The sequence below is a fragment of the Monodon monoceros genome, unplaced genomic scaffold (genome assembly GCF_005190385.1).
Source record: "Monodon monoceros isolate NGI ecotype Baffin Bay Population unplaced genomic scaffold, NGI_Narwhal_1 Super_Scaffold_22, whole genome shotgun sequence".
Taxonomy (NCBI): domain Eukaryota; kingdom Metazoa; phylum Chordata; class Mammalia; order Artiodactyla; family Monodontidae; genus Monodon; species Monodon monoceros.
This window is the reverse complement of record NW_021703779.1, coordinates 38979504-38994124: the sequence shown is the minus strand read 5'-3', so window position 1 is coordinate 38994124 and position 14621 is coordinate 38979504. Positions and strand designations below refer to the sequence as shown.

General features: G+C 42.1%; 1 protein-coding gene across 1 annotated transcript in view; it reads left to right on the top strand.

Moving 5' to 3' along the window:
- The window catches only part of EFHC2 (EF-hand domain containing 2), a 200423-nt gene that overhangs the window by 162564 nt on the left and 23238 nt on the right, over nt 1–14621 (top strand). Inside the window, 2 exon segments of the mRNA XM_029240869.1 lie at nt 5948–6139; nt 7862–7954. Of these exon segments, the coding sequence (XP_029096702.1) occupies nt 5948–6139; nt 7862–7954 (285 nt within the window).

Here is a 14621-nt window from a genome sequence, read left to right as displayed (position 1 = left end):
GTTCTTTGAGAAGATAAACAAAATTGATAAACCATTAACCAGACTCATCAAGAAAATAAGGGAGAAGACTCAAATCCATAGAATTAGAAATGAAAAAGAAGTAACAACTGACACTGCAGAAATACAAAGGATCATGAGAGATTACTACAAGCAAGTATATGCCAATAAAATGGACTACCTGGAAGAAATGGACAAATTCTTAGAAAAACACAACCTCCTGAGACTGAACCAGGAAGAAATAGAAAATATAAACAGACCAATCACAAGCACTGAAATTGAGACTGTGATTAAAAATCTTCGAACAAAAACCCAGGACCAGCTGGATTCACAGATGAATTCTATCAAACATTTAGTGAAGAGCTAACACCTATCCTTCTCAAACTCTTCCAAAGTATAGCAGAGGGAGGAACACTCCCAAACTCATTCTACGAGGCCACCATCACCCTTATACCAAAGCCAGGCAAAGATTTCACAAAAAAAGAAAACTACCTACCAATATCACTGATGAACATAGATGCAAAAATCCTCAACAAAATACTAGCAAACAGAATCCAACAGCACAGTAAAAGGATCATACACCATGATCAAGTGGGATTTATCCCAGGAATGCAAGGATTCTTCAGTATATGCAAATCAATCAATGTGATAAACCATATTAACAAGTTGAATGAGAAAAACCATATGATCATCTCAATAGATGCAGAAAAAGCTTTCAAGAAAATTCAACACTCATGATAAAAACCCTCCAGAAAGTAGGCATAGAGGGAACTTACCTCAACATAATAAAGGCCATATATGACAAACCCACAGCCAACATCATTCTCAATGGTGAAAAACTGAAACCATTTCCACTAAGATCAGGAACAAGACAAAGTTGCCCACTCTCATCACTGTTATTCAACATAGTTTTGGAAGTTTTAGCCACAGCAATCAGAGGAGACAAAGAAATAAGAGGAATCCAAATTGGAAAAGAAGATGTAAACAGTCACTGTTTGCAGATGACATGATGCTATACCTAGAGTATCCCAAAGATGCTACCAGAAAACTACTAGAGCTAATCAATGAATTTGGTAAAGTAGCAGGATATAAAATTAATGCACAGAAATCTCTTGCAGTCCTATACACTAATGATGAAAAATCTGAAAGAGAAATTAAGGAAACACTCCCATTTGCCATTGCAACAAAAAGAATAAAATACCTAGGAATAAACCTACCTAAGGAGACAAAAGACCTGTATGCAGAAAATTATAAGACACTGATGAAATAAATTAAAGATGATACAGACAGTTGGAAAGATATACCATGTTCTTGGATTGGAAGAATCAACATTCTGAAAATGACTATACTACCCAAAGCAATCTACAGATTCAATGCAATCCCTATCAAACTACCACTGGCATTTTTCACAGAACTAGAACCAAAAATTTCACAATTTGTATGGAAACACAAAAGACCCTGAGTAGCCAAAGCAATCTTGAGAGCGAAAAATGGAGCTGGAGGAATCAGGCTCCCTGACTTCAGACTATACTACAAAGCTCCAGTAATTAAGGCAGTATGGTACTGGCACAAAAACAGAAATATAGATCAGTGGAGCAAGATAGAAAGCCTAGAGATGAACCCACACACATATGGTCACCTTATCTTTGCTAAAGGATGCAAGAATATACAATGGAGAAAAGACAGCCTCTTCAATAAGTGGTGCTGGGAAAACTGGACAGCTACATGTAAAAGAATGAAATTAATTAGAACACTCCCTAACACCATACACAAATATAAACTCAAAATGGATTAAAGACCTAAATGTAATGCCAGACACTCTAAAACTCCTAGAGGAAAGCATAGGCAGAACACTCTATGACATACATCACAGCAAGATCCTTTTTGACCCACCTCCTATAGAAATGGAAATAAAAACAAAAATAAACAAATGGGACCTAATGAAACTTAACAGCTTTTGCACAGCAAAGGAAACCATAAACAAGACAAAAAGACAACCCTCAGAATGGGAGAAAATATTTGCAAATGAAGCAACTGACAAAGGGTTAATCTCCAAAATATACAAGCAGCTCATGCAGCTCAATATCAAAAAAACAAACAACCCAATCCAAAAATGGGCCAAAGACCTAAATAGACATTTCTCCAAAGAAGATATACAGATTGCCAACAAACACATGAAAGGATGCTCAACATCACTAATCATTAGAGAAATGCAAATCAAAGCTGCAATGAGGTATCACCTCTCGCTGGTCAGAATGGCCATCAAAAACTCTAGAAACAATAAATGCTGGAGAAGGTGTGGAGAAAAGGGAGCCATCTTGCACTGTTGGTGGGAATGTAAATTGATACAGCCACTATGGAGAACAGCATGGAGCTTCCTTAAAAAGCTAAAAATAGAACTACCATATGACCCAGCAATCCCACTACTGGGCATATACCCTGAGAAAACCATAATTCAAAAAGAGTCATGTACAGCAATGTTCATTGCAGCTCTATTTACGATAGCCAGGACGTGGAAGCAACCTAAGTGTCCATCAACAGCTGAATGGTTAAAGAAGATGTAGCACATATATACAATGGAATATTACTCAGCCATAAAAAAGAAACGAAATTGAGTTATTTGTAGTGAGGTGGATGGACCTAGAGACTGTCATACAGAGTGAAGTAAGTCAGAAAGAGAAAAACCAATACCGTATGCTAACACATATATATGGAGTCTAAAGAAAAAAAATGGTTCTGAAGAACCTAGGGGCAGGACAGGAATAAAGACACAGATGTAGAGAATGGACTTGAGTACATGGGGAGGGGGAAGGGTAAGCTGGCACGAAGTGAGAGAGTAGCATGGACATACATATATACTATCAAATGTAAAATAGACAGCCAGTGGGAAGCAGCCACATAGCACAGGGAGATCAGCTCCGTGCTTTGTGGCCACCTAGAGGGGTAGGATAGGGAGAGTGGGAGGGAGACGCAAGAGGGAGGAGATATGGGGATATATGTATATGTATAGCTGATTCACTTTGTTATAAAGCAGAAACTAACACACCATTGTAAAGCAATTATACTCCAATAAAGTTGTTAAAAAATAATAAAATTTAAAAAGAAAAGACATGGAAAGCAGTGGAATACTGAGGTGTTTAAAACCCAGGCATGCAGAACACAGCAGATATAAATTTTCACTGCAGTGAGGTCAGGATAATTTCAGTTTATCCAATGAAAAGGAAAATAAACTTTTTTTTAAGCATCTTTATTGGAGTATAATTGCTTTACAATGGTGTGTTAGTTTCTGCTTTATAACAAAATGAATCAGCTATGCATATACATATATCCCCATACGTCCTCCCTCTTGCATCTTCCTCCCACCCTCCCTATCCCACCCCTCTAGAGGAAAATAAACTTTTATGACCTGGTGGGGCTAGAGCAGGTTTAGTTAAAGGTACGTGGTAAGTTTCTAGTTATTGCTGCAGACGCTCTTTTCCCTCGTCCTTGGGAGTGTGCCAACTTCTTCTTCATGCCGTTTTCTATCCTCAAAAAGAAAAAGATTTCAAATGGGTATTTTTCTGACGATAAAAGTAATATTTGGGGCTTCCCTGGTGGCGCAGTGGTTGAGAGTCTGCCTGCCATTGCAGGGGACACGGGTTCGTGCCCCAGTCCGGGAAGATCCCACATGCCATGGAGCAGCTAGGCCCGTGAGCCATGGCCGCTGAGCCTGCGCGTCCGGAGCCTGTGCTCTGCAATGGGAGAAGCCACAACAGTGAGAGGCCCACGTACCGCAAAAAGAAAAAAAAAAAAAGTAATATTTGATAATTATAAAAATTCAGAAAAAGCAGACATTTTATATATAGGTATAAAATCATTTTTATACCTATATATAAAGAAAGCTCAGCAATCAGGGATGATGCTATAGATGTTTTGGTATGTATCCTTCCAGTCTTTTTTTCTGTGCATATATATGTCAGTATGTACCGGTATCTTTAGTTTCATTGGGGTCATACTACATTTATCAACATAGCATGGATGTCTTTCATACCAGTTAATACCAGTCAACAGCCTACTTTTCATGGTTGCATAGTGTTCAGTTCTGTGCATGTGTCATGACTGATTATTCCATGACCAGTGTTGTAAATGAGCCAGGGGCTTCCCTTGGAGTGGTTCCTCCGTGGTCGCTTGGCTCTCTGTCAGAGATGGTTGGTGACTCAGGGTTTCTGAAATTACTTTCTCTTACTTATTTATGCGGGTTAGTGATAGCCCTCAAAGCACAGGTCATGGACGGAAAAGGGAATAGAGAGGTCTGTTAAAAAATCAGCTCAAAAGCCACTGTCTTCAGCTTTCCCTGAATGAGCCCCACTCCATGCGGTCACTCTTTCTTCTGTGTCCCAACAGAAGAGGGACAGAATAGTATGCAGGAGCATGGGCTCTGGAGCCAGACTGCAGGGGTTTGCATTCTGACTTCGTGACACTGGACATATTACTTCACATTTCTCTGCCTCAGTGTTCTCATCTGTAACATGGGGCTAATACTAGTATCTACCTTCTGGGCCAGATGAGATGATCCGTGCCAAAAGGACCCAGCAGCACAGGGCCTGGCACATAGCAAGAACTCAACAAGTAGTGAGGGTTATTATTATTACTCAGTTCATTCAAGTGGCCCTCCCAGTTAGTAGCTAGGGAGCTCATCTGGATGCCTGGACAGCCCAAATAGATTATAGACTCTGAAAAGTTCAGATGCCAAAGTGACTACAGTTTTTTCCAGATAGTGAGCCCCCGGCCAATGTTACTGATTGATCGTCTAATCCAAACTGACTTGCTGCAATGGTGGGGTCCTCTTGGTTGAATTTGGCCTCCATTTCCCGTTAAAAAAACAAAAGCAAAGCAAAACAAAACAAAAACCCCAGAGACCCTAATAAGTGGATGTAGGTGAAATACAGTTCCTTCAGGTAGGTCAACATCATAGCTGTGGGCTTTCCTACACTCTTATCTAAGGAAATTCTTGACCAGAAGAACCTATAGATCTCTTAAATGATAGTGAAAATGACAAGAAATATTTAAAAGAACTAAAAACCATATTATTCCAAAAGACCAGTCTATAACAGAAGAACAAATCTTGTATTCCCTCATTTATTTGGGATTCTTGGGAACTGAATTTTTTTCCAGTAAGTAGATTTTCTAGATGGTGGAAGCTTATTCATTTAACCACCATAACAGTTTGCATTTTAACCATTTTGATGTAATTCTTTCTAATGCCTGTTGCATGGGTTATGGCTTTCATATAGCGAATATATTGAAAACATGTCAGCCAATTTGTTAAGCTTTGAGGCCTCATTGTGAATGTGTTGCTGTCATTTGTTTTTTTTTGTTGTTATTTGTTTGCTCTGCCAAATGATATCAGTGCCATTTGCCTTCTAAAGACTCAGACAACTGTACCTTTACACAGTTCTTTTCACTTTTTTCTCTCACTGGAAGGGTGTGTCAGTTTTTACTTTTTACTACAGAAATGTGCATAATCGCTTTCCCCATCTCCAAAACACCTCTCTGACTTATGATTTATAAGCTTTATACCCTGGGAAAACAGAACCCCAAGTCTGTTACTATTTTGTATACAGCAAGATTAATAGGTATTGAATGAAATCATGTATTTAGTCACAGGATTTTTGACCATTCGAGGACTTTAAGAATTTACTTCCTGGTTGTAGGCTGTTATGTGGTAGAAGTTTGACTCTGGGCAAAGTGCCATTTTATTTATAAGTTGTTGTGCTTATTGTTTTCCATTCTAGCACGAGTGCCTTCCTGTTGCTCATAGGTAGAGAAATTAAATTAAAGAAAAATAATAACCTGTCTCTGGGAAGTTGGTAAAGTTTTGTAAAATGGGATTTGGATATTTTTAATAGAAAGAAAGGTAAAATAGTCTTAGATATAATTTCTTGAGTGTTTTTCCATTTTCTTTACAGAGAAATACTGATGCGTCTGTCGGGAAACTCACAGACTAAGAAGTCATAACCATTGCACATCACTACCAGGTGCCTGAGGATCCCTGTCCAGATACGAATGTCCTAATTGCACAGGCCCATGAACAGCTCAAGAAAAATACTTTTGAGAATTTTGAAAGACTCATTGCTACCTGTGTATACCAAGATCGGGAAAAGTAAGCTTTTATTTTATTGATTCTAATAAATCATTTACGTTTCTGTGAACCTAATGAAGGAATTTGTATTTTATCAAAAAGGGCAAAAAGAAAATTGACATGTCTTCTCATACTCCACCATGTAGCAAAGCCACCTTAAATCATTTTTGGAGATTATCTGGGTACAGATATTTCATAGTGATGGATGGTGAGCTTTGCTTGTTGATGGAATAGGGGAGGCCCTGTATCTTCAAAATAATAGGATTGCCCCTTTGCATTTTCTTTTAATTGGTTTCTAGAGGTTTTCAATTGAAACATAGTAAATCAATGTTAGAAGGTTTAATTCTGAGATGTCGTCTCTTTACATTATTTTAGTGATAAGTGGGATTTATAAGTGTGACTTTTATAATACACAGAACAGGGGATTTGCAAGTATACTTTCTATAGAATTTCTTTGAAATTATTTCTCCTTGAAGATAATGAAGCTCAGCATAATCTATTTCGAATACATTTATCATGTTTGCATTGAGCTTTATTAAGTCACTGTTACAAACAACTGGAGCTCCATCTTAATATGTTTTGGTGTTCATCTTGTCCACAGACTGATATAGTTGAGGGGGGCGGAATACTCAACTGGAGTTAGAAAACCTTAGATCAAACTCTAGCCTCTGATTTTATTACTACAGACCACTACCATCTCTTTTCCCCATGACCCCTTCCTTCATCCCCAAACCTGAAGTCTGCACCCCAAGTGGCTACCTACATACCCTAAATATTGTTGAAGGTCCCATAGTTTATTTTAGTTGTGAATGTTTTTTTTCCTAATCCATAATACACCCTTGTTGAGTTGTTATAAAGATGGTATTTTTCCTTGAATCTTTAAGCTTCTCTGAGCCTCCTGGAGGATGTGTGGCCTGAGCTTTGCATGACCCTGGCCTTGCCTTCCACCCTAGTGGTACCCCTTCCCAGGGTGAGAATTGTGACCCTCCTTCACTAAAGGAACACCTCCTGGGAAAATGGGGCTAGTTGATCAGACAACTCTGAGGTTCTCCAGATCCAACAAGCTCCAATTCTAGACATAAACATTCTCCTATCATTTTATAAACTACTGCAAAGAAAGAAGCCCACTTTCTTTCCTGTTGGTTCTAATTTTGCCTGATGCCTGGAAGAACACTGTCTGAGTTAGAACATTGGACAAGCATTTCTGTGCCCTCAGCAGGCTGGGGAAAATGACTGTTGGGCTGGTCTGGAGAAAAAATTGAGGTGAATGTTAAGGTCCCGGTTGGGGCTTCTAAGTTATAAGGTTTGGGTCCAAGGAAAAGACTAGAAAAACACCCTCCAGTCATATAATACTTGTGTTGGAGGCTCTAGATGCCTGTCAGATTAAGAGATGTTTTCAAATATCAGAACCATTTTTGACTAGTGGTCAAGAATGCAGATCGATTACTTAGAGCAATACTCGTGGCTACAGCCTTAATAGGCTGTACTATCACCAACCAAGAATCTGAATCTTGATGGAAAGGCCTTTGTAAGGACAGAATCTAGTGACTTGTGAAATGAAAAACAGTTGGTGAAATGCAGTATTACTGTTTTTTTTCCTTACTGTGATTCCAGTACCAGTTTTCATACTTATTTCCAGGTGCATGCTTTTAGGACACATCTGTGTTTTCTTTCCTATAGAGTGTAATTGTTACTCAAGAGACACAAAGTATATACAAGTCCATTTACTTTGTTTTAATGCAGGGAAAAATTATCACCCAGCAAAGACATCAAAAGGCTGTGCAGGTCCTCCTGATTACCTTTGAATGATGATCTTCTGGGATCCTTACTCTCCAGGTAAGTGAGAACTCCACCCTCATGGGCAATGTCCTGCATATTTTTGTTTCGGAGACTATTCCTGGTTTTTTGTTTGTTTGTTTTTTGGTTTTTTTTGCGGTACGCGGGCCTCTCACTGTTGTGGCCTCTCCCGTTGCGGAGCACAGGCTCCGGACGCGCAGGCTCGGCGGCCATAGCTCACAAGCCCAGCCGCTCCGTGGCGTGTGGGACCTTCCCGGACCGGGGCACGAACCCGTGTCCCCTGCATCGGCAGGCGGACTCTCAACCACTGCACCACCAGGGAAGCCCTATTCCTGGTTTTACATCTGCCTTTAATTGCCCTTGATTTACCCTTGACTTTTTATTTATTACCGATGACACATCTCCATTTAAGTGTTAAAAAGGAAAACTGAGTCATGATTTTGAATGTTAGGGAGCCTATTATGAAGTATCATTTTATCTTTTTAACATTAAGATATACTTATATGCACACAGATTCCTGGGACAAAATGAAAATGTACAAACTCATTGGTTATGAGAGTCTTAGATGTAAAATTTAGGGCAGATTTTTCAAAGCAGTAGTTTCTAATGGCCACAGACATGCAGTAAGAGCACCTCGTGTTATTAGCACAGAGCTCTGTCCTGCTAGAACACTAGATGTAAAGTGCAGAGATTCTGATGTTGCAAAAGGGAAGCACAGTCAACTGCTTTCTGAAACACCTCACTTCTTGTACTGAACCTGACTCTTGACTTCCTGGCACCACCCTCCTAGCCACCCAGACTCTGGTCATCTTTTATGCTTACCATGGCATGACTCCAGCCCCCCCCCTCTAGCATACTTATCTTGATAATTCTGACATTTGGGGCTGTGTTCTAGGCATTGTTATCATTGCTTTGAATACATTACCTCATTTACTTTGTGAGGACAACTTGGTAAGGTCAGAGCAATTATCCTATCTTACAAGAGGATGCTGAGGTCTAGAGAGAGAAAATTTTGCCTAAAGTCACGTAGTCTAGAAAAAGAAGAGCTGTGACTTAACCCCTGAACCTTTAAAATGCACATCTTCTGCTTCTAACCATTTTGAATTATTGTCTACAACTAGCCAGTAGATTAGAATGTCTTGACAGTCCTACCTCCTTTCTACTACTTGCATCTACTCTCTCCCCTCCATTCCCGCCATCTTCACTCTTGTTCTGACCCACCTTTCTTCTTGACTGTTGGCAGGGCTTCCACATTGGTCTTTCTTCCAATGGCCTCTAAATTTTTAAATCCATCTTTACATCTTGCAGCTAAGTACCTTCTAAGAGCAAGAATATCATAGTGTCACTCTTCTATTCATAAGCCTTCTGTACCATTTCTTTGTTCTCTGAGGAATGACCAAACTCCTTAGCTTTGAGCTCCTTCTCCCCCTTCTCCATTGTGGGGCTTAGGGTTGTCACTAGGGCATTATTCTCAAGCAGGGGCTGGAGTGGGGAGTCCTCATCTGAGACAAAAAAAGAAACAAAAGGAAGCAGACAAAACTAAATCCCATGTGGGAGAACTAGAGTCCAAGGTATCAGGAGGGGAATCAAGAAGAGGCCAATTCAGTTGGATGTGTGTATATGCATTGGATTGACCTGGGGTTATCTTCTAGACTATCAGCTCTATTTGCTTTCATTTGCTAGCAGCAGTATGAGGGATACATAGGCCATCCCAGTGTAAAGGACCTGAGATGAAATAGGCAGGCTTAGGAGCCCAGTTTCTCCACAGTTATCACATTCCCAAAGCTCGTCTTCTCATTCCCAACAGTCCGGCCAAATGGCTCATTTAGCATTTCACATGTATTCCTCCTGCATTCCCACTTTTTTGCCTTTTCTCTTGCTGTTTCTTCAGTAGGAACTAGCTTCCAATTTTCTTCACCCGCTGAAAGCTTGTTCTTTATGACCCGTTTCAGATAGCACCGTATCCATGAAGCCCTCTTGGATTTGCTTGCCTGGCGGTGATTATCTCCTCCTAAGGATTCTCACCGCACTATTTATGTTTCCTTTTTTGTCTCTTACCTTGTAATGAAGACTTGTGACTAGACATTTGATCCACTTAGATACGGAGACCTGCTTCTAACCTGTTTGATTTACTGCCTAAAAATAAGCAGTGGCTTGTCACATCTTGACAGTTTTACCCCTACCTTGTCTCCTATATTCTTTGAATCTGCTTGCTAGCTGTGTAATCTTGTGCAAGATTTTTGACCTGCCTGAACCCCAGATTCCTTACCTCTAGAATGAGATAACACTACCTACTTCCTCGCGGTTCTCAGAGTGACTTGAGATAACATACATAAATTCCCCAGTGCCATGGCACCTGCTACTAAGTACTGACTGGGGACTAGGAGAGGAGTTTCCATCAGGGACCGTAGACCACACACTCTGACTTAGAAATGAACTGGAAGAGACCTGCATCCTTCCACATAGAGGAAGCCTTGTTTTTAAACAGTTGGATCTGAATGCCTTTCACACATTAAGCTGTCTTCTAGTCAGGAAGCTGCGGATGTTTATTAGATTATCTCTTGATGGCCTCGAGGATGAGTTGTCCTGGAAAGTCCAGTAATGTGGGAGCCTGGCCTCCGGGGGACCTAGATGTTTCCTATCCAGCACTGAGGCCACCAAGTCATCATCCTCTCATCCTCTCAGCAGACTGTTTTGTCTTTGCCTTGACGATTTGACATTAAAGGCAGAAAGACGATTCCCCAACTCGTTGCGAAGCCGGTTCAGTCTCAGATCACATCCGCCTCTGAGCCCGGCTTAGCTCTGAGGAGGTCATCCCTCTGAGCCGCTAAGCAGTCTAACTTTGCCTCTAATTGTGCACTGACCCTTCTCCACACTCAGGGGAAACTTCAGACTAATCAGATTAGAAAATGTCTCATTCCCATTCCCCTCTCCCTCCAATATGCCCTGCCACGATTTGGGTCACATGCTTGGTGTTTTGCATCATCTCCGCAGATTCCTTTCAAAGACTGCCCTAATTCCTAATGGGCCCATCAGCCTGCAGCTTACATTTATATTCTGCATTCTTATTGTTCCCCACAGACTCCACAGGGCTTTCCAGAGCCTTGACCAGACTCTCTTTCTACACAGCCCTCCTGTGGCACGCTAAGCCAGAGCCCCTCTGACGTCTGCAGCCTCCCGTGGGAGACAGGCCCGGAGTTTGTTGACTTGGTTCAGCACACACTCTGCCCAGGGGCAGTTTTACCTGCCTTGGGATGGAGCTGGGCAGCTGTTGAGCATCTGTAGAGCCCTGCTGCTGTGTGAATTCAGATCAGGAGATGAAAACCTACGTGGCTAAAGATTGGATGATTTCTTTCACCCACTCCAGATTGTTACCTGTGAATTTCTCCTGACCCGGCATGTGGGTACGAAGATTTCCCCTCTACTCCATTTCCATTTTTCTTGTGATTCAGTTAGGTCTTTTCCTTATGAGCACAAGTCCTGCTGGAATCAGCACTTCAAAATCTCTTCACATCTGGTTACCCCGCCCCTGTCAGTTTGTGCTGTGGTAGCTGGTATGAGGTCACTTTACTTGCCAAATGAAGTCAGAAGTCATTTCACTAATGCACAGAGCATCAGACTTAAATGCTCGATGTAGTGGTAGCTACTACCCGTTCATAATAGGAGTAGCACTCTGTATTGACATAGTGCCTAGGGCCCTAGAATGTTTTGTAAATCCTTGAGCCCATTAAAAGGTACATTTTAGTGGATGGTAGGCACGATACCTCATTTCATGAGTGCAAACGTTGAGGTATAAGGAGACTCTCTCACTCAAAGAGCTTGCTTCAGGCCTGAATGGATCTGTAATGGAATTAAAATGACAGCTCCCTAAGATACCCTAAACCTTCGTTTCTATCTGAGCTCCTAGGGGTAGGAACGATATCTCATTCACCTTTGCAATCCCGGAGGCTTGTCCTGTGCTGGTACACTGGGCAGCGGGGAGAAACACATGGGCTTGATTTCTAGCAGAGCTGCTTCTGCAGTCCAGCCCTACGGCCTTCTGCCCAGGTGATCCCTGTAAATGGAGTCAACCCCTCTCCGCCTTCATTAGGGTATTAATATGTCCTCAGTACTAATAAGCAAGAAATCCTCGTTCTCAAACCATAAGAGGTAGGGAGTTTTCTGAGGTCATTCCATACTGTGTTCCTGATGGGACTGGGGAGTAAAGAGGCAGCCTCCTCCCCTAATTGTAGCCTTCCGAATTGGGACTTGGAATAGCTGGAAATTCAAGTGCGACTCTTTCCCCAGCAGCTCTGCCCCAAGCTAGTCTTTTACAGCTGTCTTTGGGCTCCATGGAATGCCTTAGAACTGGCCTCCCAAGAGAGCTGGTGCCTCATCCAGAAATATCAGTTAAAATGGAAAAAGTTAACAGGGCTTTAAAATCATCTCATTATACTCTACCCAGCCTCTCCCTCTGCTCCCCTCCCAGAGGCATGGTTGGGGCTCAAGTGATTTCACCCAACAATACGTGGCAGTGAAGCTGAGGGGCAAGGGTTGAACCATGTGCTTGCTAATGTTGCAGAGTGTTTGGTGCACTGGGAAGTTTTCAGAGAGAAACCCTCTTCTGTCCCTCTCCTTCTCTCTCTCTCTCTCTCTCTCTCTCTCTCTCTCTCTCACACACACACACACACACACACACACACACACACACACACACACAGATGCTTTCTACCTTTTCAAATATAAGGTGATTTGGTCCCTAAGGAGATCTGTGCTGGGCTCACAATTGGAATTTAGAGGTCTGGCGATTTGAGATCACAGGAGTTAACTCATTGGCAACTTGGGCAGTGCCATCTTGCCGACTCCTAAGTTTTTGTGGCCAACGGGGTAGGGTGGCCTAGAGCTCCACTTCTTTTCCTTAAGCGTCTGGTCTTTAAGACTCTCACCAGGTGTTTCAGTGTGCACCCCTGGGTTTGTTGGGTAACGAACTGAAACCAAACACAACCAAGTGAGTCAAATGTGTCTTCACTACCCTCCCTCCCTTTCAGCCCTGGTCCTGCCGCCAGCCCGTTCCGCTAAGTTATGAGATGGCCTTTGCGGCAGAGGGGGACCCATGTTACTCTTCAGCAGAACACAGCTGCTGCGCCTATTACCTCCACAGGTGGTGGAAATAAAGCAGATCAGGGTCATTCCCCACAGCAAGGAGATGGATGGCTTCTGCGGTTTTCAAGCCATTCATCATTTTTGGGAGGGGGACCAGGAGTACCTGTCAAATGACACGTTAGACTCACTTCTTAGAACTCCCACCTAGCAAGGCATCGGGAAGCCTGCTTGCGGTTCATTATTATCTAGAGGAGAACCGGAGAAATCGGCTTCCCTCCCTCTTCTTCCACGAACACGTCCTTTAGTTTGTGTAGGGAAGGAAATGGTGGCTTGCCCAAGTATCAAAGGGAAAGAAGAATTTATGGAGGTTTTAGGAAAACACTTTAGCACTGTGAGCTGGCACTTTAAAGTAAGGAGGCTGACTTTTTAACAAGCATCGACACACTTGAAAGCCAGAATTAGTGTTGCCCTTTAGGGCAGTCCCCCTGGAAGGCTGTACGCTGATTCCAACAATGTCGCCATAGAAAGCTCTTCTTTGGAATCGCCTTCACAGCCTTTTCAAAAGAATTTCCTCCATAGTGGCAAGTCTTTGTCCTTTGACCATGAATCAGAGTCTAAGCAAGAGTCAAATGTCATTTGGCAAGGAGCGAAGTAGGGGATTCAGGTGGAAAACCAGGATGCTAACATTTTTGATCAGAAGCACAGCACGACCCTGAAGTAAGGAGATCCATTTTCTATACGATTCATGGGCTTTTCCAAAATACTTTGAAAGGATGGAGAGGATTTGGTGAATGATTACCTGTAGTCATGAGGCAGGAGGGACGGCTGGGGAGATAGTATTCAGGGGAAATTGACCTACTTGTCCTCACTCCCCTAATAGTCAAGCGTTTCTCCATCTCCAAACTTCTCCCTCTCAGCTCCTTCTCCAACCTGGACTGTTTTTAGAGCTGCAACACTCCTTTGTATCCTAGTCTTTTCTCTCTCACAACCTGATCTAACAGTAGCGTATAGTAGATGTAGTGTATAGTAGCAAATGAGGGCGTGAAAAATCTCACTGTATCAGTGGTCCAGGGGAGGAAGCTCTGTGCTGAGTTTTGGAGCATGGAGGAAAACCGGGACATGCTCCCAACGAGTGGTGTTCCTGCCTTGCCAAGTCTGACTTGTATGAGTTCACCACCTTGGAAATCACGCTTCAAGGTCTCTCGTCTGCTTTTTACACTTCTTACATTTTTATTTATGCCAAACGGATACATGCTTATAGTAAAAAAAAATAAAATAAAATCATTCTAAAAAGCTTATTCCGACAACAGCAGTTTCCAGCCACATCTCTCCCCACCTCCCAGACCCGTTCTCAAGAAACAGCCTTTCAGTCCTTCTAGCTGTTTCTGCAGACCTTTAAATAGCATGTACGTACTGCTATTTCTGGATTTCTCATTTTTAGATACTGCTACTACTTCCTGTTACGATGCTTGAGAATTTAGCATAATATTGATTCCCATTACTGGTGTTCTTTCTGGATGTTCTTAGGATCGTCTTTTTATTCCTGGTGCTCTGGAAGTTCATGATGGGGCTTGTGGTGTGTGTGTGTGTGTGTGTGTGTGTGTGTGTGTGTGTGTGTGTGTGT